The sequence below is a fragment of the Bubalus kerabau genome, chromosome 4 (genome assembly GCF_029407905.1).
Source record: "Bubalus kerabau isolate K-KA32 ecotype Philippines breed swamp buffalo chromosome 4, PCC_UOA_SB_1v2, whole genome shotgun sequence".
NCBI classification, from domain to species: domain Eukaryota; kingdom Metazoa; phylum Chordata; class Mammalia; order Artiodactyla; family Bovidae; genus Bubalus; species Bubalus kerabau.
Window position 1 is genome coordinate 127554793 of NC_073627.1, and position 23800 is coordinate 127578592.

Consider the following 23800-nt stretch of genomic DNA (forward strand, 5'->3'; position numbering starts at 1 on the left):
AGAGCTGTCGGGTAGTCCTGCAGGGGACTCCTGCTGTACCAAGGCAGCCGAGGCTCAGAGAGGGGAAGGGTCTTGCCTGAGGACCCATAGCAAGGCAGGCAAAGGTACAGCCAGGACAAGACCTCTTGGGCCTGATGACGTCAAGCATGGGCTCTCCCCACCCCAGCTCCTTGCCAGCTTGGTGACATGCAGACATGGGGCACATTGTCACAGGAGATGGCCAAGTCCACTGTCATGGCTGTCATTCAGTCCAGATTTGGATGACGCCTCTACATGGCTGTTCTGAGTTGGCAAGAGATAGTATGCAGGGAATTGAGGCCCAAGGCAAAGAGATGGTGGCCCCTGGTACCTCCATTTCAAAACCACTCCCAGTTCACACACCAGTTCCTCACTGCCTGTCCCATTCTAGGAAGCTTTCCTCTGCTCCCCAAATCTTCCCAGGTCGCTTTTTCTGACCACTCCAGCCCACAGTGAGTTCTCCCAACTCCTACTCCAGGCTCCCAAGGCCCTTGGTCATGGCCTGACCATCACACCCCCTTGTATCAGCAGGTAGGTACCCACTATGCAAAGCAGGCCTCGGCTCCTACCCGAGCACCTCGGTTCCCAGCTGCATAGTAGGCTCCATGAGAAGGAGAGGGGCTGCTCAGGAAGTTCTGGCTGACTGCTGTAGGTGTTTGTGGTCCTTGGTCCAGACAAAGTCCTTTCTATTAATCACTGTCTACGTGGCAGGGACAGGCTTGCCCTGAATCCACTCTCTGGCGTCTTGGAAGGTGGGAGAAGTGTCCATGGTGGGTGTCCAGTGTGATTTGAGCCTGGGCGCACCTTAGTAAACACATCCCAGTTCAGTTCAGTGGTCCAGGGGCAGGGCATCTGGAGAGCCTCAGGCTCCGCCTTGGACCATCATTTTCTGGGTCTCGTCCGGCCCTAACATTCCAAGTCCACAATGTAATTGGTATCTTGGATGCCATCTCACTTTAAAACAGTAGCTGAGGAATCTCCTAGACGGTTCTCTTTTGAGTCCTTTGATACAGAAAAGAGCTGCTTGCACTGCATTGGGCCCAGGGAAATGGGGGCAGGAAGCCAGGGAGGGGTCTTGAGGGGAAGGGGGTACTTAGAGCAAAACCAACCCAATGAGACTCTTAGTCCAGATATTAAAGAAGTAGCATGAGCAGAGGCTGGGGTCGGGAGGTGGGCATCCTTAGTCTCAAGGGCAGCTCCAAACCCACCTTCGGGGGCACTCAGGACAGAAGGGTGGCTCTGTGCAAAGGTCCAAGTCCTCCTGTGACACCTCCGGAATGCTGGATGCAAAATGGGTGGGCAGTCTGCTCAGCTGGATCCTCGGGCCCACAAAAAAAGCAAGAAGGTATTTACATGGGTGCTGTTGAAGCAACGAAAGCAAACTTTTCCTTCCAGGCTTGGGGCAGGAAGACGGGCGGATGGTCAGACAGCTCGGGGTGTGGGGGTGGGTTGGGGGTGCTGGCAGGCTGCGCTGGGGCTGTGGTTGTCTGCAGAACAGTCTCTTGGTTTGCACTCACCACCGGGAGAAGCTCATAAGCTGACTCTTAGAAATGGACAGGTGTCTAGAAGTCCAATAGCTCTATCAGAGACCCCGGAGTCCCTGGCAGGAAATGGGGGAGGGAGTTTCTGGCGAGTGGGGGGTTGCTGGGAGGGGGGTGGTGGTCTCATTGGGCCCCTCTGGCTGTGTTTGGAGGGGGCTGGGAGGCTATGGCCTTCAGTGATATGTGTCAGAAATGCTTGGCGCCTGCCTGGCTCTGGGGGTCAGTGGCGGTCGTAGGCAGTGGCAGCTGTGGGCGGAGCGGCTCCTCTGGCAGCAGCAGCGCTGTAATAGTACGGGGAGCCTGAAAGAGACAGGAGAGGCCACAGAGGTTGGAGGGAGACCTCGTGCCCCGAGCTCCGTACCTGGGGTCCCCTTTCCACCAGCGCCCCCTACCTCTGTCCCTTCCTCTTCCTCTCCCAGTCCAGACCACTGTGCCCTCTCACCAACATCTTGGTCCCTCCTCAGGGCATTGCCTGCTTATAGGTTTTTCAGGGCCTCCTCACCAGCTAGAGCTGGGGTGGGCAGACTGGGGCCGATCCCCCAGCCCGGATTCAGTAATTCGTGTTTTCCTGGGACCTGGCCTTGCCCTGTTGTTTCTGTGTTGTCTGTGGTGCTCTCAAGCTGCTGCTGCAGAGCTGAGTATTACAACAGAGACCACATGGCCTGCGAAGCCTAACATATTCACTAGCAGGTCCTTTACAGGAAAAGTGTGCCAATTTCTGACCAGGAAAATGAAAAGTCATCGCTTCTTAGTTTGGCCTGTGGAAGCTTGGTGACCTAGCCCTGCCAACCTCTGAACTTCCCTCCACACCACCACCCTCCTGCTCACACTCAGGCACCCTGCTCCTGCAGAATCCAATACCACAACCTTCTCAAATATACCAGAGTACCGATGGCAGCTGCAGGTGGAGCACTTGCATCCCACCCTGCCACGTCCTTTACACCTCTTGTCTCATTTAAACCCACGGGGCAGGTAGAGTTAGCCCATTTTAACATACTCCCATGCCTCTGTGCCTTTTCCGTGCTCTGCCGCCTGCCTGGAACATCTTGGCTGCACCTCACACCCGCTTCCCTGTCTGCTGCATGGTGCTGCCTCCTTCAAGTCCCCGAGTCCCTGTCTCCTCCTCTGGGACACCCCCTTTCCTGAGCCTATGCCCTGTTGCAGGCTGGACCACATCCTCTGATCACTTCCTTCTCTTCTTCTCCCCGCTTCACCTGGATGGAGAGTCCCACAGAGGGGCTGGGTTCTGCTCTGCTCAGTGTTCACTGTCAGCCCCCAGCCTGCAGCCCAGAGTGTGGTACGTGCTCATCTGGGTTGGCTGAGAAAATGAGCAATGGCACCGAGTGAACCAACAATAGTAAAGACCCTGCCCATTCATTCATTTATTTTTCCGACCCCACTGGCTGCAGTGCTGGGCAATAATGAACAAACGCAGGCCAATGCTCAGAATCAAGAGGGGATCAGAGCTCTGAGAACAGAGCTCTGGGAATGCAAGATTGTTCTGGCAGAGTCAGGCTTTTCCTAGAGGAAGCAGGTTGGGTTGAACTTGGAGGATATGAAAGTTTGGGTATGTGAATACATGGGAGGAGGGAAGGGTATAGCCCTGCTTCCTGTGACCTCGGGCCAGAGCCAGTGTGGGGCCTCCTGTTTTGATGCTGGGTTCTTCCCACTGTCTCTGGGCTGCTCTCTTTGGATGACATGCTTTGGATGAGGCCTCCAGGAGCCCTGCCCTGTGCTCAAACTTCTCCACAGGGATGAAAGAGTCTGGGGATTCTCAGGGGGACAAGCAGATTCTCAGAGCCATGGAAGTTAGAGACACTGGGCCATCCCCTCCTTTTACGGGTGAGGGTGGTGGTGGAGCTGAGGCTTAACAAACGAAAGTCATGTGCCCGAAGCCACAGAGCCTGGCCTGGAATTCTGGTTGTCAGTCCTGGATTAGGACTCTTTCGGCCATGATGCAATTCACTGCATATACAGTCATTTTGGAGAGCCGTGTTTATCCAAGTGGCTAGCAGCTGGGGTCCTGCCAGCCACTGTAGACCATGTGTCTGCTGGGGTAGGAACAGTAAGCTTATTAATTCCTTGGGGGAGGTGGCTCATTCTGAAATCTCACCCAAATCTAAACCAGTCCTGGCAATTCTCCCAGATTCCATGACTGGGCATCAAGGCCTGGAGATTGCCATTCAGGCTCTATCACTCTTGGCTGAGTGACCCTGGACCAGTGGCTTCACTCCTTGAGCCTCAGATTTCTCATTTGTAAAAGGAGGTCACAGGGGGGCTGTATGAGGGCACCCACGAGGTAAAGATGTGAAGGTGCTTTGGAAATTGACACTTTTCTAAGCCCTGTGTATCCTTTAACTCTTTTAATCTCCACAACAGTTCTATCAGGTAGGCACTAGTATTGCCCCCATTTAGCAGATAAGGAAACTGAGGCACAGAGAGAATAAGAGGTTTGCACATGGTCACCCTGCTAGTATGGAATCAAGAGGACAGGATTGACCTGTGCTACCAGCCCTAATTGGTGGATATAATTCTCCCTCCTGGCCCCCAGGAAGGCAGATGGCTCAGGCAGTAGTGCTAGTGGGGGAGCAGTCACTGCTGGAAGGCACGGAATATTCTGGAATATTCCGAAAGATGGGTTTTTCTGCTGCCCCCTGTCACCTCCTTGGTTGGACTCTTGCCTCAGATGTCTGTCAGCCTTCTCTGTTCTCTCTTCTGTGCGATGGAGCCAGAAGCATCTGCAATACCAGCTTTGCATCCTCCCTTTAGGGCCCAGGTGAGAGGGGTGTGTGTGTGTGTGTGTGTGAGGTAAGGGCCAGTCCCACAGGCCCAGGCATGGCACAGAATCAGGAAAATCACAGGGGCTGCCCACACAAATGAGGGACAGGAAATCCTGGCTCGGTCCTCTGAGTTTCCCTGGAGTCAGCTCTCACCCTGGGCTCTGACTCTCTCCCCTCTCAGAGTCTAATCTCTTGGCCAGGCCGTCCAGCAGCCCTAGTGTGAGGGCCCTATGGCAAAATCAAAGAACACCTACATTTACCATGAGAAATGAAAACATCACCTCATAAAGCACTCTGTCTTCCTGGTGCCCATTAGACCTCCATCTAGAATAAACTTGTCCTTTCTTCTGTCATTTTTCCTCTCTAATTCACATTATCATCAATTTACTTCTTGACACAGTCATTCCGGGCTCCTACTTGTTCTCTAATCCCTTTACAGCGGTCACAGGCGCTCTGGTTCTAATCCTAATTGACCGCAGCGGCCTTTCTTCCTGCCGCCAGCCCGCCACCCCGCCTGCCTGGGGCCCCAGTGGGATGCCAGATCCTGGCCTTCCTGGCTGGGCCTGGCGTGGGTAGCCTGCGGGCAGCTCCCAGGAAGGAGCGAGAAGAGAGCCTCAATAGATGGCATCACTTGTCCTCTCTTTGGCAGTGTGTCCATGAGCAAGGCTCCCTTCCACCAGACCGGCTGAGGTGTGGGCAGGGTGTGTGAGAGTCTTTCCTGTTTCCACAGCTCCCACTGTGGCACAGAAAAGCCTTGGAGCAGATTCCCCCTGATTCCCTGACTAAGTAGCAGAAATAGTAGGTCTACTTCTCTTGCCCGGTGGGTTTCCTCCAGCTGAAGCCCTGAAGACACTGGGGGCAGGGCAGGCTGGTAGAGGGGAACAGGCCTGGAACTTACTTACAACTTATGGCAGAGCAACATATGGCAGGGTTTCCCAGGTGGCGCTAGTGGTAAAGAACCTGCCAGCCAATGCAGGAGATGTAAGAGGCATGGGTTTGATCCCTGGGTTGGGAAGATCCCCTAGAAGAAGACATGGCAATCTCCTCCAGTATTCTTGCCTGGAGCATTCCATGGACAAAAGAGTCCATGGGGTTGCAAAGAGTCGGATAGCATGCATGCGTGGCAGAACAAACCTGGAGTCTCCCTCGTCTTCAGGAGAGCGCAATCACTGCATTTGGGGCCTCAGGAGAGCATCATGACCTGCTCGAGCTTGAATGATGCTGCTGGTGGCCATTATCTTCACTTTACACCTGAGGCAACTGAGGCCCTGCTTGGTTGATGACCTGACTAAGACTCCCCAGGCTACAGACTTGGGCAGGGCAGGGGCCATTTCTCATATTTGTAACAGCCCAATATTGTTTAAACGTTTCTTGTGTTTCCAGAATTTTCTGTGGTATGAGCCCCTGCTGGGAGTGGGTGCAGAGGCACCCAGCTCTGGGTGGTGGCAACACAAAGCTCTTACACACCCTGGTTGAAGCAGCAACACAAAGTGGGCTGCTCGTAGGTGCCAACAGCAGGGGTGTTTATGCTAGATCAGCCCCGGTGGTGTTCCCAGCTGTGAGTCCCATACCTATCTCTTTGATCCTCCTAACTGGGATCCCCCAGTATCCCATAACAAATTCACTTTCTGCTTAAAGTAGTGAGAGTGGAGTCTGTTGTTTGCAACTAAAAGCCTGGTAGATAAAGTAACCCAGCTTTCAAAAATAGACCAGCACTGTTCTCATACATACAAGGACCGAGTTATTTGGGACTCAGGCTTGTTCCTATGGAGAGATAAGCCTCTTTTTCTGGTGGTAGTTCTGTTCAGACTGAATTGGTCAGAAGAGTAAAAGTACCACATCGCACACTGATTATTAATACAGGCTCTAGAATCAGGGTGACCTGAGTTTGAGTCCTCATTCTGCTACCTGCATGCTGTGTGACCTCAAGTAAGTTAATTAACCTTTCTGAGCCTTGCTCTCTTCACTGGTAAAGATAATCCTATGCACTGTCTAGGGGATAGGATATTTGATAGGATAAAATGAGGGTAAGATAAAAACCCACATGAAGGGTTTTGCCCAGTACCTGAACAATTAGCAAGTGCTCATTTGGATGAACAGAATTTTGATTCTTTTTCTCTTCTCCACACTGGTTCTGGCACCCCTCAAGGCACTGGGCCCATCCTAGCACAGGCTTTCTCATCATGGCACTCCTGCCTAAGGCTCTCTCACCCCCAGCCTATGAGCTCCTTAGGACAGAGGCCAAACTTTTCCATACCAGACACACCTCCCACATGTATAATTGTGCATGTCAACTGGATTTCACTCTATCTTGAGCAGCAAAGGCCTCGGATGTGGTCTAGCCCCACCCTCCCTTTGGCTCAGAGGTGAAAGTGTCTGCCTGGAATGCAGGAGACCTGGGTTTGATCCCTGGGTCAGGAAGATCTCCTGGAGAAGGAAATGGCAACCCACTCCAGTACTCTTGCCTGGAGAATCCCATGGAGGGAGGAGCCTGGTAGGCTACAGTCCATGGGGTCGCGAAGAGTTGGACACGACTGAGTGACTTCACTTGGGCTGCTAGCTGCCCACACAATCAGGTGCAGACTTCTCAGTCTGGCATTCAAGGTCCCTCTCCTCCTACTCTATCCCATGGCTGCGCTTGCCCAAGCAGCTCCTGTCTCACTTCTCTCATTCTGGAACTTGCAGGCAAATGAGCCTATTGGACACCTCAAAAAATTAGAAAAAGGCAGCCATATCCCTGTGCTGGGGCTCAGGGCTCTGTGCCATGCACGGGCTTGATTTCAGCCCCCACTTGTCCCCTTGGGCAGTGCACGGCCATACATGGAGATCCTAGGTCAACATGGCCTCACTGGTGTCATGTCCCCATCACAAGGAATTCCTCCTACAGTCTGACCCAGGCCTCCTTTGTGCCACATCCCCTGTGGGTCTCTCAGTAGTGCTGGGACCAGAGCCCTGTACAAGGTCGATTTGCAGGGAGCAGCTCCCTAGCTAAGGCTCCAGACCCACCTCCCCGACCCCATCCTTGCTGAAAGACTCTGGTTCAGGGTCAGCATTTGCCTCCTGAGACTGACAACTGGGCCAACTCAGAACCCATACCTCTCAGGGGGGCTTGTTTAAGGAAAAGCATAAGGTAGGCAGAGACCTGGTTCAATACTTAGAAGTAATTTTTACCAAACCCAAAAAAGAAGTCTAAGCCATCAGTCCACAGATTCAGCCCCTGCAGGAAGTCATAAAAGGTAAGAGCCTGGTCTTCTATATAATGAAATCTGCAGGCACAGGTCTGGAGCACTAGCTGGCATTGGTCCTTATTTCACCAGAAGTTTTGCATGATAAACTTTCAAAATACTTTGGGCAGTCCAAGGCTCAAACGCATGGAAGATCGGCAGCCAAGAATGTACAGTGTCTGCGTCATTGTCTGTCCTAATCACCAAAGCAGGTCAGGGAAGGGGCCAAGGCTGTGACTTCATGGCCTCCTTTGCAGACCCATGCCTAGCAACTTGAGTTTGAAGACATTAGGTTCGTGCCTTTTTGATGAAGTCTATGGTTCTCAGTCCTTAAATAATTCAGAGGACCCAGGGAATTAACAGGTTCTTGCTTAAGTAAGTCTTGCTAAGCTGTGAAGACAAACCTGGATGGTCTCAGAGGCCCTTCCACATCTGACCTTAGTGGAAATTACTCAGCTGATTGCTGGGGAGGGATCCATGTTGCTGCCTGGAGGCTGATGGGCTAGCTCCAACCCCAGGGTGACTGACATCTGTGAGGGGGACCCTTGCCTCATGCTCCAAAACCATCAGCTCCAGCTCGGACTCACTCATGTAAGTTCACTGAAACAAAATAACGGGCTCTCCTTGGCCTTCCAAGATAGCCCTGTGGGGTGGCTCAAATATCTTTGATGATGCACACAGATCATGCTGGCCCCAGCCATTGACCATCTGCAGTCTAAGGCCTGAGCAGAGGCTGGGCACCAACTGAGCTCGGCATAGCACAACTCGGCAGACCTTCAGACACAGGGCAACCAGTTTCCAGCGGTATCCACAGCAGACATCACTAATCAATATCCTTGCCTCAGAGTCCTTATCAAGACAGCCACTTCCAAACAACACAAATTGGTCCCTGGCTGCCCTTATTTAGAGATTTATCACCAACCTATTCAATGATCCTTAAGAAATATGTTACTCGTAGGCAGGCACTTTTCCTACTTTTCTCTTCCTTTCTCAATGGCCTTTTAAAATCTGTTCCCCTTCTGTGCCATCTCCCGTCATCCACTATAACACAGGGGGACGGCTGACGGCACAAGCAAGGCTGGGGTGGTATTTGCTGTCCTGAAGCTCCAGCACAAACTCCCATGTTGCCAGTGTCTGGGGGGAGCTACCCACCCCCTCAGTGACCAGGCCTGATGATGTTTAGGGACCCTGGTCCAGTGAGGCCCTGATGGGCAGCCAATGGCCCAGGGGCCCCGCAAGGCCTCCGCCAGTACTCACCGAGCAGCCCCGGGTTGGGGAACCTCCAGGAGTCGTTGTACGAGGGATACTGAGGGTGGCTGTAGGGGTTCCCGGAAAAATCACTCCCTGCATGTGGTGGGTGGGAGAGAAATAGGAACCGAATGTCAAGTCAGGTTCGGAAAATGCCACCGGCACTTGTCTCCCTCACAAACTGCGGGTGCTTTGTGTAACTAATAAAAGCAAGTCCGGTCTGCCCCCTTACCACGTGGACAGCCGTCACTGGCATTGTCATTAGAACTTGATTCATAGGAGTGGATGCCAGGTGACACGAGCGGTGAAGAATCCACCTCCCAATGCGGGAGAGGCAGGAGACACAGGTTCGATCCCTGGGTCAGGAAGATCCTCTGGAGGAGGGCACGGCAACCCACTCCAGTATTCTTGCCTGGAGAATCCCATGAACAGAGGAGCCTGGTGGGCTACAGTCCATGGGTCGCAAAGAGTCGGACACGACTGAAGTGAATTAGGACCCATGCACACATTTCCCCTTAGAACCTTTTCTTATTCTGGGAGTGAATACCAGTCTCTCACACATGTACCATTGAATCACCACATGCCAGGTGCTCCCTGGGGTAGCTGGCCCATTTTGCACATGAGAAAACTGACGCCCAGGGTCTCTCACAATACAGCCTGGAATCACCCAACCCAAGCCCAAAGGCCCAGACTGCTTGTTTCTCAGACCTCAGCCCTGACCGAGGTCACCCCAGGACCACAGTGTGGATGCAGTGCCACTCCCCATGTGTTTTCTGGCTCTGGACTGGAAGGCCAAAGATGACCCAACTCTGGTCTAGCCCTCTGGGCTGTGAATCCGGAGGTGGCTGCTCCCCAGGCCTCTCTCCAACGAGGAAGATGAGACATAAACTCAGACCCTCTGCCAGGAGGAGGTGGATGGCACTTTGCTGACATGAAAGGACTAGCCAAAGGGCTGGAGGAACAGAGAAGAGCACGGGGTTGGGGCCTCTGGGCCTGGGGGGAGGGGCAGGAGCTGCAAGCCGCGCCAGGTGGGACAGCACTAGGTGTAGGGGGCAGAATGGAGCTTGAGGACGGTTCACTCCTGCCCAGCGGCTTGTGGAGCCATGATGCTTGCCTTTGGCACTTCCCTCCCTTCCAGCCGCAGGAGGGCCTCTTGACCACTGGGCAGTCACAGGAGAGGAGCCCAGAATCCCTGCCTTCAAACCTTGCCCCCTTGGCTCTGTAACAGGACAGGCCCCGCCTGTCGGCTCCCTGCCACTGGGGCTTCTGGGGGCACAAGGGCCCCTGTGCCTGTTATCAGGTTGTATGGGCAGCTGACTATTGAGTGGCTTTTTAGGCCACTAGTTACAGAGCATATGGTCCCCTCCCTGGCAGTGGTGACAGGAGTCTCCCAGCCCCATGAGACCACCCTCAGCACCATCCATGCTTCCATGGACTCTTTAGATGCCAAAGGGCCGAAAGGCAGGAGCCTCTAGAAGGGCCACCAGCCCCAAGTCAGGACTTGGAGCACCGCTCTTCCCTGGGAGGCCTCAGCTGACATCTTAGGGCCCCTGGGGCTCCACCAGGTGCAGTGGGAACAAAACAGCAGGGCTGAGAGCCAGCCGCTCACAGCCCTCAGGCCCAGCTGGCCTCCTCCCCACTTCCACCAGCAACCGCAGGCAGAATGTGTGCGTGTGCGCGCGCTCACACACACACACACACGCACACATGTGCTCCTCCTTGGGCCTCTCTGGGGGCCACTCCCAGCCTGACAGGCTGAGCTTTCCAATTCTCTGTTTTTTATGCCTCAGTGGTCAGGGTGTCAGGTTCCGGCGAACGAGGGAGAGCACGGTGACAGTGCGGGGCCGCGGCAGCTCAGCCCCCGGCGTATCCGTCAGCGCCAGGCACCTCCTCCTCCTCCTGGGGGGTCAGGTGGGGGAGCAGAGAGACCGAGCTGCCTGGAGAAGGGGGACAGCAGCACTTCCCCCGGGGCTCTGGGCACCCTCAGGGCTGCCCCATCAGAGGCGCTTCCTGACAGCACAGCGCCTGGCCCAGGGCATTGGGCTATACCGGCTAAGGCTGTCTCGGCAACTCCATCTAGCAGCACCGGGCCCATCTGAGGCCCAGCTCCAAGGCCACCTCTTCCAGGAAGCCTCCTTGATCTCCAGCCCCTCAAAGTACAAGTCTTGGGCCTGTTCAACTGGAGCTACTTAGTTAACTGTGTCTGTTATCCATTCTGCACCCTCCCCCCAACTTTGTCCCCAGATTGGCAACAGGCCATAAACAGTTCCAACTCCTCTAGAGGATGTGCCTAAGTCAGTGTTGCTCAGCATCCTGGACCACGTCCCCACCTGCCTGACCTTCTAGAATCTCACTCAGATACCTCTTCCTCTGGGAAGCCCCCCTCAACCCCGTCCTGGAGTGTACTCCATCTCCTGCTGTGCCCAACACCAGATTTGCCCTGTGACATGGGAGTGTCTGTCTTCAGGTCGGTGTGTGACTCCTCTCAGCACCCACATGCCACCCACCCCCCGTGTAACACCCCGTCCACAGCAGACGGTCAGTGCTCCAAGAACCACAAGTAGCTCGCCACCTCCACTGTAACACCGTGCTCTTGTCTGCACAGCTCTCTCCCTCACCTCCTTCCAGGCTCTACTCCAAAGTCACTTCTAAACATTGCAATTCCCATGGAAACACCTTCCACTTTCCCTGCTTAACTTTTCTCCATAGAACTGATCACAAGCTAACATATCTTACTAATTGTGCTCATCTTTCTTGTTAATTCTATGTCCTCCACTAGGAGGTAAGCGCCCCGGGGCCAGGGAGTGTATGCTCGCATCCCCATGTCTAGCAGGCCCTGAAAACCATTCGTTAAATGAATGAAAGTGTGGGACCTCCTCCGTCTACCTGAGATGACTCTCATGGCTTCCATTATTAACACCAATAGCCAGGGGTTTCTTGAGCACCTACTGTGTGCCAAGATTCAAGCCAGTTTATTTGATCCATTGCCCAGGTTCCATCCACCATGCTGTCCTGCTCCCTGGTGGAAGAAATGAACTTCCAGGGACCCACCCCGCCTGGTGTGTTTAGAGCAGTGGTGTGGTGGTCCCCTCAATGGGCCACTGTCCTGTGAGATGCCCCATGAAAGTGCACCCTCTGGGTAAAGGGAGCTTGACCATCTCTGGGGCAACAGGTCGACCTCAGGGCTGGTCCAGCCATATGCTGGGGCCTCTGGATGAAATGCCCCACAGGCAGCTGGCAGGGCGTGGGCAGTCCTCACCCATGAGATGTGGGGGTGGGGTGGGGGTGGGGCAGGTCCTCAGTTGCCGAGGAAGATGCCTGTCTGTAGACCTGGCCTAGCTCAGCCAGAAAGATGGCTGGGGAGAAGAAGACCACCCAGACTCGAGCCCACATGAAGCCACTGAACCCAGTGGGCCTCAGTCAGTCTGGCACAGAAGCTGAGAGCAACGGTTCTGGAGCCAGACTGCTGCAGCCCAGATCCTGCATCTGCCTATTCCTAGCTCAACAGGTTGACCGTCAGCAGGATGCTCTCTGTGCCAGTTTTCTCCTCAGTAGTCGGGACAATGAATAGATCTCACTGCCCATGGTCATTGCGAGACTGATGATACACAGTGTCTGGCATGCAGTGACTGCTCAGCAAATGTCAGCCACAAGGACCACGACCTGACATCAGTTACCAAGGCTTCCTCCACATCTAGAATCTCATGTAACTTTCCTGACGGTCCTGTGAAGTTCCCAAGATGGGTGCATCTGTCTGCATTTTATACGAGCAAATGGAGGCTCAGGAAGGTGGGGGGACTTGTCTAGGGTAGGGGGCAACTCCAAGTCCAGCTTCCTGTCTCCCAGCCCAGGGCCTTCTGCCCATGTGACACCATGACACTGCCTTCCCACCCCGGGGCCTCTGTCTTCCATTTGTACAAGGGCAGGTGAGACCCAGTGATGTCCAAAGACCCTTCCGGTCTTCTGAGCCTGAATTTCACTTCTCAGGTGTCATGGTGCTCCCAGTAGGGAGGGAGGCCCCCTCCTGGAGGCTCTGTGGGCTCCACCAGATGATGGCTTCCTTTGGGACTAGAGGTTTCAATCTCCTGCTGTGTCTCCCTTGCTTAAATTCACCACCATCACAGCACCCGAGGAGCATTCACCTTCTTTCCTTTAAATCTTAGGACTGTAGCTTAGAAAAGTGATTCTGGTCCAGCCATGAGAAGTTCCAGGAAAACACTAGGGATGCTTTCTGCGGGGAGAGGAGCATATGAGCAGGAGGGGTAGGGGTTTGATGTGTGGAGGGAGACAGGACATTCCGGGCACAAGCAGAAGTCTGGAGTTGGGGGGTCAGAATGTGCCCCCGGCACAGCCAGGTCTTCACAAGGCTCCAGCAGAGGCAGCCCAAGGAGCAGAGCTGAAAAGCAGAAACATCGTGCTTTTCTCCCTTTAGGGCTGGGACTGGAGAGGCCTTCAGACTTGTCAGTACCAGGACCTGGAGGACAGGCTGGAAGAGGTGAGCCCACGGTCAGGGAGAAGCTGTGGCCGCAACCCACGGGAACAGGCGAGGGGAATGTCCACAGGCACAGAATGACGTTCCTCAACGGCAGGAGTGAGATTGAGAAGGCAGAACGTGAGAGTCCCACTTCTGGCTCATGGTTGGGGTCCGGGAGGAGCGGCCAGATGGCCCAAGACAGACAGAGCTCTCACCATGACACTTCTCTTATGACCAAGGACACCATGGGGCTCTCACCTCCTTTTGCTAACTGATGCATGCTTTGGGCATCTCTCAAACATACCAGCCCATTTAAACTGGGCAACCTTTTCTTTATGCATTAACAGAAAAGCTCCTGTGATGCCCAGTGGGGGTGCCGGCCCCTGCCCAGCAGCTGTCACTCAGCAGGCAGCAAGACCTCCATCTGAGGAATTCACAGCACACAGGCCCTCCTCGGAGATGGCTCCTGGGCCGTCTGCAGGTGCACCCCCAGAAGCCCCCAAGAACTCTCCACAACGAAACATGCATCATGATCTCCTCCATCTCCAGCACCCCCAGGAGTGAGCAGTCCTGAGGAGAAAGCAAGACTGGACCTTCTGAGACAAGGCCTGGGATCTGCCCTGGGAGCTGGGCCCCCACACTGTGCTAGGAAAGTGGGGAGGGGCAGGGGAGGGGGTTGCCCAGAGGCGGGTGTGGGCTTAGTGTGGCAGGGCTCAGAGGGAGCTTGCCTCCATGCTCTATAGTGGCCTTAGGGAAGTAACAGAACCTCTTTGGGTTCTTCTCATCGTGAATATGGGCCTAATAAAAACCTACATCATAGGACTGGTGAGAGGTAAATGAGGTAATATTGTTGGAAGCACAGAATTACCTTTTCCCCTGCCAAGGAGACTGGGGAAGCTGGGGAGAGAGGGGAAAGGAAAAGGCCTCCTCTAAAGACTGAATCAGTCCCTAAAAGGAATTTTATAGCTTTATTTATTTTTATTGCTGAGTTCTTGGATGTGCAAAAGGAGGCCCAGAGCAGGGTTCAGGAGTGAGGATGGAGAGGGCTCAAAGTTAGTGCGTGAGAGAACGCCAGGACCTGAACTGGGGGAGGTTCTATTATCAAGAGGGAGCGGGGAGACAAAAGGAGATGCCGTGAGGGTGGAGAACATTCAAGAAGTGAGTGTCTAGGGGACTTCCCTGGTGGTCTACTGGCTGACTCTGCACTCCAGTGAGGGGGCCTGGGTTTGATCCCTGGACAGGGAACTAGATCCCACATACCGCAACTAAGATTTCGCATGCCGTAATAAAGCGATCATGCTGCAAGGAGGACTGAAGACTCCGAGTGCCACAACTAAGACCCAGCACAGACAAATAAATAAATAAAATATTGAAAAAAAAGAAGTAGACGTCTAACTCCCATTTTAAGCCATCCACATTGGGACATAAAGCCTACTACACGCTCAAATGCCTATATGACTGGGCTGATGTTTTCTCCCCACGTGGAAATCAGAGGAAGCAGCTGAGTGCCACATTTGGGCAGCCAGTGGCATTGAGGTGAAAGACTGTGGTCCAAGAACAGTATGGATCACAGAGCCCAAGAATTCCGTGACATCAGGAAGCTGCAACCACAGGTGGGCATGTCTGGGTGAAGTTAGGAAGCATCCAGAAGGCGTGGTACTCCATCTTAGGATAACCCACCCAAGATGTTAGAGCAGAGAATGCTGGGTGAGGGATTTGGCCTCTCACTGGGTATCCGAGGAACTAGCAATCACTCCCCTCATTCCCACCCACCCCCCAGCAACCCACTTCTTCCCAGAACTAATGCAAAGTAAACCTGGCCATCACCCTCTCTCTACATCACAAATTTACCTTACATTAAACCTGCCCAACCTCTGCTGGGACTCATCATTCCAGATCATATGGACCAGAAAAACTTGAAAGATAATTTCCTTCAGCCTCCCCTTCCCCAGGGCCACATGGCCAGGCAGGGCCACAGCAGGATCAGGACACTTGCCTATCCCTAGGTCCTCGGGCTTCCACCATCCCAGGGAGAGCTTCACTGGGCCGGCCAGCCCTCTCCTCCCCATTCCCCCGCTCTGGTATGTCTGAGAATTTTCAAACACAGAGCAAAGTTGAAAGAATTTTATCGTGAACACTGTGTACCCACTACCTAATTCCATCATCAATTTTCTTACACTTGCTTATCAACTCTGTCTCCCTCCAGCCTTTCATTCATCTTATCTTTTGCGTATTTCAAAGTAAATTGGAAACATCAATACACTTCCCCTAAGTACTTCAGCATGCATATCATTAACCGAAATTCATTACTTGTTTAAAAGTTTTTTCTTTTGATATAAAGTGTACACATAATGAAATGCACAAGTCTTAAATATACTATCACTGTGTTTTGACAAATACACACACATGTGTCATCCAAACCTCTATCGAGATACAGAACCTTGAACTTCACCCCAGAGAAGGAAAGTTCTCTTCCGCCAGAGAAGGGGGTCTTTTGACCTGCTGAGAACCCAGTTACTTGGTGATCTGACTGAGTCATTCCCCCATGAATACGGAACTCTACGATTAGCATTGACAATCCAAACCTTGATTGCTGAAAGGCCCCTGACCTGCAAATCAAAAGCCCTTGCAAAGCTATTGTACTAAACAGAATCAAGCTGAGGAATGGATGTTCTCCCTTCAAAGACCCAGAAAGAAAGCAGAGGTTTAAGAGATTTAGGATAAATGGTGGATTTTCCCAAAACAGCACTGTCTTCCAAACATAGAAGAGTTGGCTGTAAAAAAAAAAAAAAAAAAAAAAAAAAAAATGAGGTAACTAGAAAGGATTGATTGAAATTAAAAGTTTACAGGAGGCCACAAGAAAAGGCACGGAATGCAGCTGCCCTGAAGATGCCAGGGCTGGGAAAAACCATCAGAATCAGAAATGTTTTCAGTTTACCCTTCGTTAAAAGCTCAGAGATGGCAAGAAAGTCGAAGTTTCCTAAAATTCTCTGAAGTGACAGGTAAACGGGCTCAGTGTAGCTCTTAATTAACCCAGAACGACACCTGCCAGATGATGGGGATTTGCAGAGCGCGCCGGGGGCCGACCCCATCTGCAGATGGTGGGCTCCCACCTCTGCTCCAGACCTTGGCTGCCTGTAATTAACATACGGAAAGTCTTTCAAAGTGACTTCACTGCCAAGTTCTATTTCTGAAGGATTCAGACTGGGCTTTGAAGGAAAATCTTTGCAGAGGAAGAGGAAGGAAGGATTTGAAAAGGGCCTGTGAGATTTCTCCAGTCGCTCTCTGCAGTTTTGTAGAACTGCGTGATGCACTGTGGCTCGGGGTCAGTGGGTACCTGGGCATATACAACCCTGTCTATGGCCAGAGTGATCCTGATCATAGCACCCAACATGGCATTGTCAGCCTTGCAAATATATTACATATTATTTATATAATTACATTATATAATATACCACATATTATTATAACATACACACATATATATTATTACATATACACACGAGTGTACATACAATATGTATAACACACACATATACACATATACCCATATGCCCACACACACACTAGATTCTGGGGCTCTGTCAAGTCTCTGAGTGACCTTGATCAAGTTTTTCTTTTCACCCAGACTCAGTTTTCTCATCTGTATAGGTGGCGTATATGGGAGAGATTTAAATAGCTGACCTCAAAGGGCTTTCATCACTCAGATCCTCTTCTTTCCCACTTTCACTACACCCGTTACCACCCTAGTCCACATGAAGGCCGAGGTTTCTCAACCATCCTCTCTCCAGAGCCAGACCTTCCTGGGCTTCCAACAGAGAAAGGATAACCCAAGCAAGCTTGGTAAAGGTCAGCTCTGTCAACCCAGACAGCCCAGCACACAGAGCATCGATCTGTCCCTGGAAAAAACCTCTTCTCCCACCAGCAAGGCCAGCCACGAAGGCCTTCAGAAAAACCAAGAGAGGAGAAAAACCGAGGCAGAGGGCAAGAGTGAGGGGGAGAATGTAGAATGTCTCGTTTCTGCTTCTCTAGGGAGCCGTGGACGTCACAGCTGGACAGCGGTGCTGGCCAGGGCGCAGTGAGACAGAGCCGCAGGCCAGGGCAGAGGCAGGGTCCTGCCCCCGGCCTTGGTCCCCTGTACAGAGGAGGCTGCATGCCTTCAGCCCCCTTCCTGTTATCTACAACCACAGACCCTGAATACTGGAAGCCTTCAGGGAACTCAGGGGAAACAATACAACAGTCACATCTCAGTGCCTCCAACATGGACCACGGGGCCTGCGCAGACCCCACTAGCTGGCTGCCCATCAGAGGCAAGAAGTGGGCTTCCTGAGCCACGTGGGGCCAGCAGAAACAGCTGCTGCTGTGACCAGAGCTGCTTGGTTTTCATTGTTTGTTTATTTTCCACGCTGTATTATTTCTTCCCTGGCTGCCCAGTGTTTTGAAGGGGCAAGTGTGTCATCAGCTACAGAACAAGCGATTTACAACTGTCTTATTCCCAAGGCTGACTTCCTCTCTTTCTGTGATGTGCCTGGCCCCTGTAGGTATTTCCATGTGTGACCCATGGCTATGCTATGACTCATATTGAGCAGTTCTGGTTCCATTTTAATCTGTTCTCTTGCTGTGGTATTATTCCAAAATTCTGTCCCAATGTTCTCATTTAAGCCAACAATGCACATGAAAACAGTGTTTCACTAGGGCGTAAGACAACCCCTGATTTGTGAGTATGTGTAAAGAACAGTGGAGTCCTTAGTTTCCAGTGTGCCCTTACCTGGGAGTGCCCACAGGCAGCACATGTGTGAGGACCAAGCTGCAAGGTAATGCCCAGGATTCTCAGATGGGATTCAAGGCCCTGCAGGGTCTGTCCCAGAGTTTCCCAGCCATATCTCCCACTGCCCCACCGCTCTTCATCTGAAACACCACCTTCCTCTTGCTCCTCATGTCCAGTTCCCCACCTTATCAAAAGCTGGCTCAAATACCACCTCTTTCAGGTAGCCTTTCTGGATTGATGATCCCCACTTCCCTGGTGGCTCAGAGGTTAAAGCGTCTGCCTGCAATGCAGGAGACCCAGGTTCGATCCCTGGGTTGGGAAGATCCCCTGGAGAAGGAAATGGAAACCCACTCCAGTATTCTTGCTTGGAGAATCCCATGGACGGAGGAGCCTGGTAGGTTGCAAAGAGTCGGACACGACTGAGCAACTTCACTTTCACTTTCAGTTTCCCCTAAGCCTCCAACCCTGGCTATGGCCGGATGCACTTCCTGTCTAGACTCAGGATGGTTGTCCAGACTCTGGCTTCTGCGGTTGGTAAGTCTGTGGCTCCTCCTTGAGGACTGACCACGTGTGACTGGCAGATCGCGGCCGCCCCTGCTGCCCTCCCCCTGCTCCAGCCCCACCCATGGTACTAATACTCGCTGGATGAGCATTGCGCATGCCCTACAACTGTTCCTTGAGCCAGGTACTTTCAGTGTCAACAGATACAGGTCATGAAACACTGGTCTTTGATCTTGGATAGAAGCCTGATGCATGAAACAGAGATAGAGAAAGACAGCAAAACACACAGAAGAGAGCTGTGGGCTATGTCTGCTGCAGGGGCCTGGTGCAGGTCCCACAGGTGGAAAGGAACACTGGATGGGTGCCCTCCTGAAGGGCGAGGACCTCCACCAGGCCTCTCTAGGCCTCTGTGTCACATGATGATAGCACCAAGGTTGGATCACCCCCAAAGAGCAAAGAAAATTTTTTTTAAAAGGAAGGAATCAAACCCATTGATAGTTACAGTTCAGAAACCAGGACCAGACTGCATTCCAAGCACAGCAGGGCTGGAAAACAGAGGTTTCTTTTCCTTAGTACTCATTTGGCCATCAAAAGATGCAGCATCTAGATTCTACCTGAAGACTTTCTTTGAGTGACCAGGATGTGACTAAAAGCCCCCATCCCAAGCCTAAACTGCCAGACTGCAGGTTCTACAGAATTCAGCTGGAGTGATATTGAACCGTATTCCTGAGAAAATCCAGCTCACATATCTGTGACGGATGTCTAATAAATTCATGAGAATTCTGTATATCCATTCCATTCAGCATTCAAACTGTCCCTACCCCATTCAGAGCTCTGTGCTGGACCGCCTCTCCACACTCAGTGCATGGTGCCCAGGCCCCAGTCCTCACGGCACTCCCAGCATCTGAGAGGATTCCTCAGACTCAGAACTAGACACGCAGGCATCAGTTAACAGTGAGGAGGACTTAGAAGCAGAGCAGAAGTTATCATTTATCCTGGCTGGGGCATCCAGGAAAGCTTCTTGTAAGAAGTGGCTGTGATCTGGACTTTAAAGGACATGGAAGCTGCATCATTTAACGGGTTGCTGAAATCTGTTCCACCAGCCCGGCTGCCTTCTGAAGAGTCATAGTGTACTGCCCCTGTCCCATGGAAGGGACCCTGGGGGGCAAGGCAGTCTCCAACTCCTCTCAGAAAGAAGGCGGTTCTACAGGATACAATGCATCCTGGTGTGGAATGGGCCACAGAGACCTGGCTCTTATCCGTTTCAACTCCCCATCAAGGCAACTGCCAAAAAGGCACACTGACTGATAAACCCCGAAACCCCTGAACAACTCCAAACCACATCACTGCTTTGGTAAATTATTATAAACAGGCAGGCACTGATAATTTGCACAGGTAGTAAGAGCAGCTTTGGCTGCCATTCTGTGTTGGTAACTGAGGCAATGGGGCAGACCTCAGGCTAGGAGCTGGTCAGTCCTGTCAAAGCCCCTCAACTACTTAGGTGAGTGGCCTTGAGAAGTCGCTTTACTTCTCTGAACCTGAGTTCCTTATTTGCAATGTGGCATTACAACATTACACAGGACTAAATAACAATATCAACACATTTCAAAGTCTTCTGTGAACCAAAGAGTGTTCTACAAACACGAGGGTCTATTCTTCGATGTTTAACTCAGGTCTTGGCACATAACACATGCTTGGTGTGACAGATGAAAAAAAATGGATGCACCAGGACTTGTTTTGAATGAAAATTATATTTCCAGATGATTTTCTCATATTTCAACAAGTGCTCCAAATTTCGGTTGTAGGGAAAGCCTTGAACTAGGAGTCAGGGCCTCAATTTCATTCTGTCCCTACCAGTGTGCAACCTTGGACCTGTCCCTTTCAAGTTCACTTAGCCTTGGTTTCCCCAAATGAACCATGGTGGGTGGGAGGTAGACTAGATTGGTTTCCATTGTCTCTGCATAGGGAGAATTTTCTCTCCCCTGACTCCTGCTCAGTTGTCCTTCTGCTTGCTTAAACGATGGATCCAACCCCATGCCCTTTGAGAGTGTTCTGTGAAGTCTTTTTTTTCCGAGAAAATAGACAATTTCAACCAGGCTGCCTATAAAGCTGAAACAAGCCTCAAGCCTCAATCACCAGCTCCCAGACTCAGAAACCAGCCCCAGCCCCTGGCAGCTCAGAGGCCCTCTCACCTCCCCACACATTCCCAGAGCCTCCTGGGATGCTTCTCTCAGCCCACGTCAGCCCAAAGCTCTGAGTTACTTTCCTGTGGCCGAGACCTTGGCCTGTCCCTCAGAGCAGCCAGGGGTCGTCCTTGGAAGAACCGCCTGCCCCCAGCTGGGCCTGGCTCAGCGCGGAGGCCCCAGCGTCCTGCCGCTGACTAATGAGAGGAGGTGACGGTGTCACACCTTGCCGGGAAGTCACAGTGCTGGTGCCGACCCGCGCTGCCTGCCATCAAATTTTAATGCTGTTGCTGACATATTTATGGAATGCCTCACCAAGTGTTTGCGAGGAGACCAGACAAGATTTACCTCCACAATTACTACCACGATGTGCCGGCTTTGCTGTGCACGAGGAACTTGCAGCACCGTCGCCCGGAGCCCTGGTGCGCCCCGAGGAGGATTGCACGCAATTCCACACACCTTTTGCGCCCCCAGAGCGCAAGACCTGGGGCTGGAGCGGAGATGAATCACACGCGGTCCCTGCCAACTGAGAGCTCGCACTCCATGGGAAAGGGCAACACACACATCGATTACTCGAGTCCTGCGTGGCTGGGGACCAGTGCACAGATACAGGGAGAGAGGCAGGCCGGGCTAAAGAGGGGACAGGGTATTTTTTCTATCAGAGTCAGGGTCAAGAACAAAGCCAAAAGTGGGGCTCCATGGGGCCACTTAGCTGCTTCAGCTCTCATAGTTGTTCCCCTGCCTGTAAGGGCCCCGTGGTCTCCATCTCTCTCCACTGCTGGGCTCAGCGCCTCTCCTTTAATAGCTGTGTCCTCATTCAATCCTCGGGGTGCCCTCTCCAAAGGCCTATGGAGTGGATGTAGCCTCCGGGTTCCTCTCCCTTCCTCACCATGTCAACAAGTCCCTTCCTCTTTATGCTGCAGGGCTCTCCCTGAGTGGAGAGGTGCCAGAGGGCAGAAGTGATGTACATGATTTGGGTCCATGTTCTCAAACCTTGCTGCCTCTTAGAGTCATCTAGGGAGCTTTAGGGAGAAGGCAATGGCACCCCACTCCAGTATTCTTGCCTGGAAAATCCCATGGATGGAGGAAGGAGCCTGGTAGGCTGCAGTCCATGGGGTCACGAAGAGTCGGACACGACTGAGTGACTTCCCTTTCACTTTTCACTTTCATGCATTGGAGAAGGAAATGGCAACCCACTCCAGTGATCTTGCCTGGAGAATCCCAGGGATGGGGGAGCCTGGTGGGCTGCCATTTACGGGGTCGCACAGAGTCAGACACGACTGAAATGACTTAGCAGTAGCAGTATCAGGGAGCTTTAGGAAAGCCACATGACCAAGACACACCCAAAGTAGTTCAATCAGAGTCTCTGGGTGGGACCAGGTTTCAGGATTGGTCCCAACTCCTGAGGTGAGTCCTCGTACAGTGAGTTTGAGAAGCAGAGGACAGGCGCTAGCTGCTCAGCGTGTAGTAGCATCAGTGGATTTTGTTAGAAATGCAGGGTCCTGGGCCCCAGTCTAGCGTTACTGAACCAAATCTGCTCTGGAAGATGATGCCCACATGGTTTGTGTGCAGTAAAGTTTGAGAAGCACTCACTCACATTAAGGAGTTTCCCAGGGTCCTCAGAGGCACACTGTGTCTAGTCCCCAGGCCTCCTGAAACTTGGCCCCTAAGAAAGCTGGCCTCTAAGAAGGCTAACTGCCAACAGCTGACTGCTAAGAGGGGCCGGCTGGTGTGGGTGGACTGCAGGCAGGTGGTTGGGCAGCTGCCCCCAATACTTAGCAAGCTTGTTGAAGCACTTGTCCTGTGGAAGGAGCTGAATCATGACAGCCCTCAGGCGGATTCTCATAACTGTCAAGCCTGGACCGGAGGCAGGAGTCCCAGTGAAGTCCTCCCTCTATCACAAACTTAGTCTTCCCCAGTCCAGGCCTCAGTTTCCTCATGGGTGAGAAAGTCAGCCCTGCAGTTGGCTGTGCTAATGGAGACCTCTTCTTTCCTAAATTTGACTGACACTTTCATCCGTGTCCTCTGTGACCAGCCCACAGACCTAGCTGAGAGGCAGCTTAGTGGGGAGGGACCTAGGAGGGGGAAGGAAGATGTCTTTGGGGGCCCAGGAAGAAAGAGTGAAGACACTTCCTAAGGGTACAAATGCAGGGTGAGCTGCAGGGGGGGGAGCCCCAGGTGTGCTGGGGAGACCCAGTGTGTATCTATGTTGATGCTGGTCATACAGCAGACAATGTTTCATCTGCCTACTCATTCAGCAGGTGTTAGCTGAGTGCTTGCTAAATACCAGGCACTGCTCTAGACACTGAGGATACAGCCATGAATAAAACAAACATTCCTGCCCTCAGGGTACTTATATTCTAGTGACATAAACAGACAATAAATAGGAAAAAAAATAAAGCATACATTATGCATTAAGAAGAAAACATAAGGAGATGATATAGGGGCTGGGCATGGCTTCACCAAGAAGGTGACTTTCGAATAAAGAGGTGAAGGAAGTGAGAGTCAGACCCGTGAATACCTATTTGAAGGGCAGTCTGTGCAGAAGGAACGGCAAGTGCAAAGGTCCTGAGGCTGGAGTGTGGGTGGCATGTTGGAAGAGCAGAGAGGAGGTCTGTGAGGCTGGAGAGGAAAAATGAGGGAGGGGCAGGTAGAGATGAGTTCAAGGAGGGAAGTAGGAAGGGGAAGATCTTGTGAGAACGTCAGCCTCTACTCTGAGACAGCAAAAGAGGAACATGACCAGACTCAGACCGAAATGGCTCACCCTGGCTACTCTGGTGAAAATGGACTCAAGGGGGTAAAGGGTGGCACTAGGGAGACCAGTAAGGAGGATACCGCAAACATCTGCTGAAAGACGGACCCACCCACAGAGTGGGCACCTCTGGCCACATGGAGCTTCAAGCTACAAGGCTGGAAGGGCCAGGCATTGTGGCCATGAAAGTAGATGGTCAGCTGGCTGAGGCCAAGGACATTCATAGGGTGAGGCAGGATATGGACTGCCTGGACTCTAGTCTTGACTCAGCATGGCCCTGGGCCAGCCCATTCCTCTCACCGAGCCTAAAA

The 23800-nt window shown here is 52.4% G+C and overlaps 1 protein-coding gene and 1 non-coding gene across 2 annotated transcripts in view; one reads left to right on the top strand and one right to left on the bottom strand.

Annotated features, from left to right (window-relative positions):
• Positions 1-1779: 1779 nt before the first annotated feature.
• PAX5 (paired box 5) overlaps positions 1780-23800 on the bottom strand; it is a 170977-nt gene continuing 148956 nt past the window's right edge. The window contains exons 9-10 of the mRNA XM_055579721.1: positions 8821-8907; positions 1780-1859 (exon numbers count right to left, since the gene is read on the bottom strand). Of these exons, the coding sequence (XP_055435696.1) occupies positions 1780-1859; positions 8821-8907 (167 nt within the window). The remainder of the gene's footprint in view (positions 1860-8820; positions 8908-23800) is intronic.
• TRNAC-GCA (transfer RNA cysteine (anticodon GCA)) lies at positions 18303-18374 on the top strand. Its single transcript has one exon. It is a non-coding gene; the product is annotated as a tRNA-Cys (tRNA).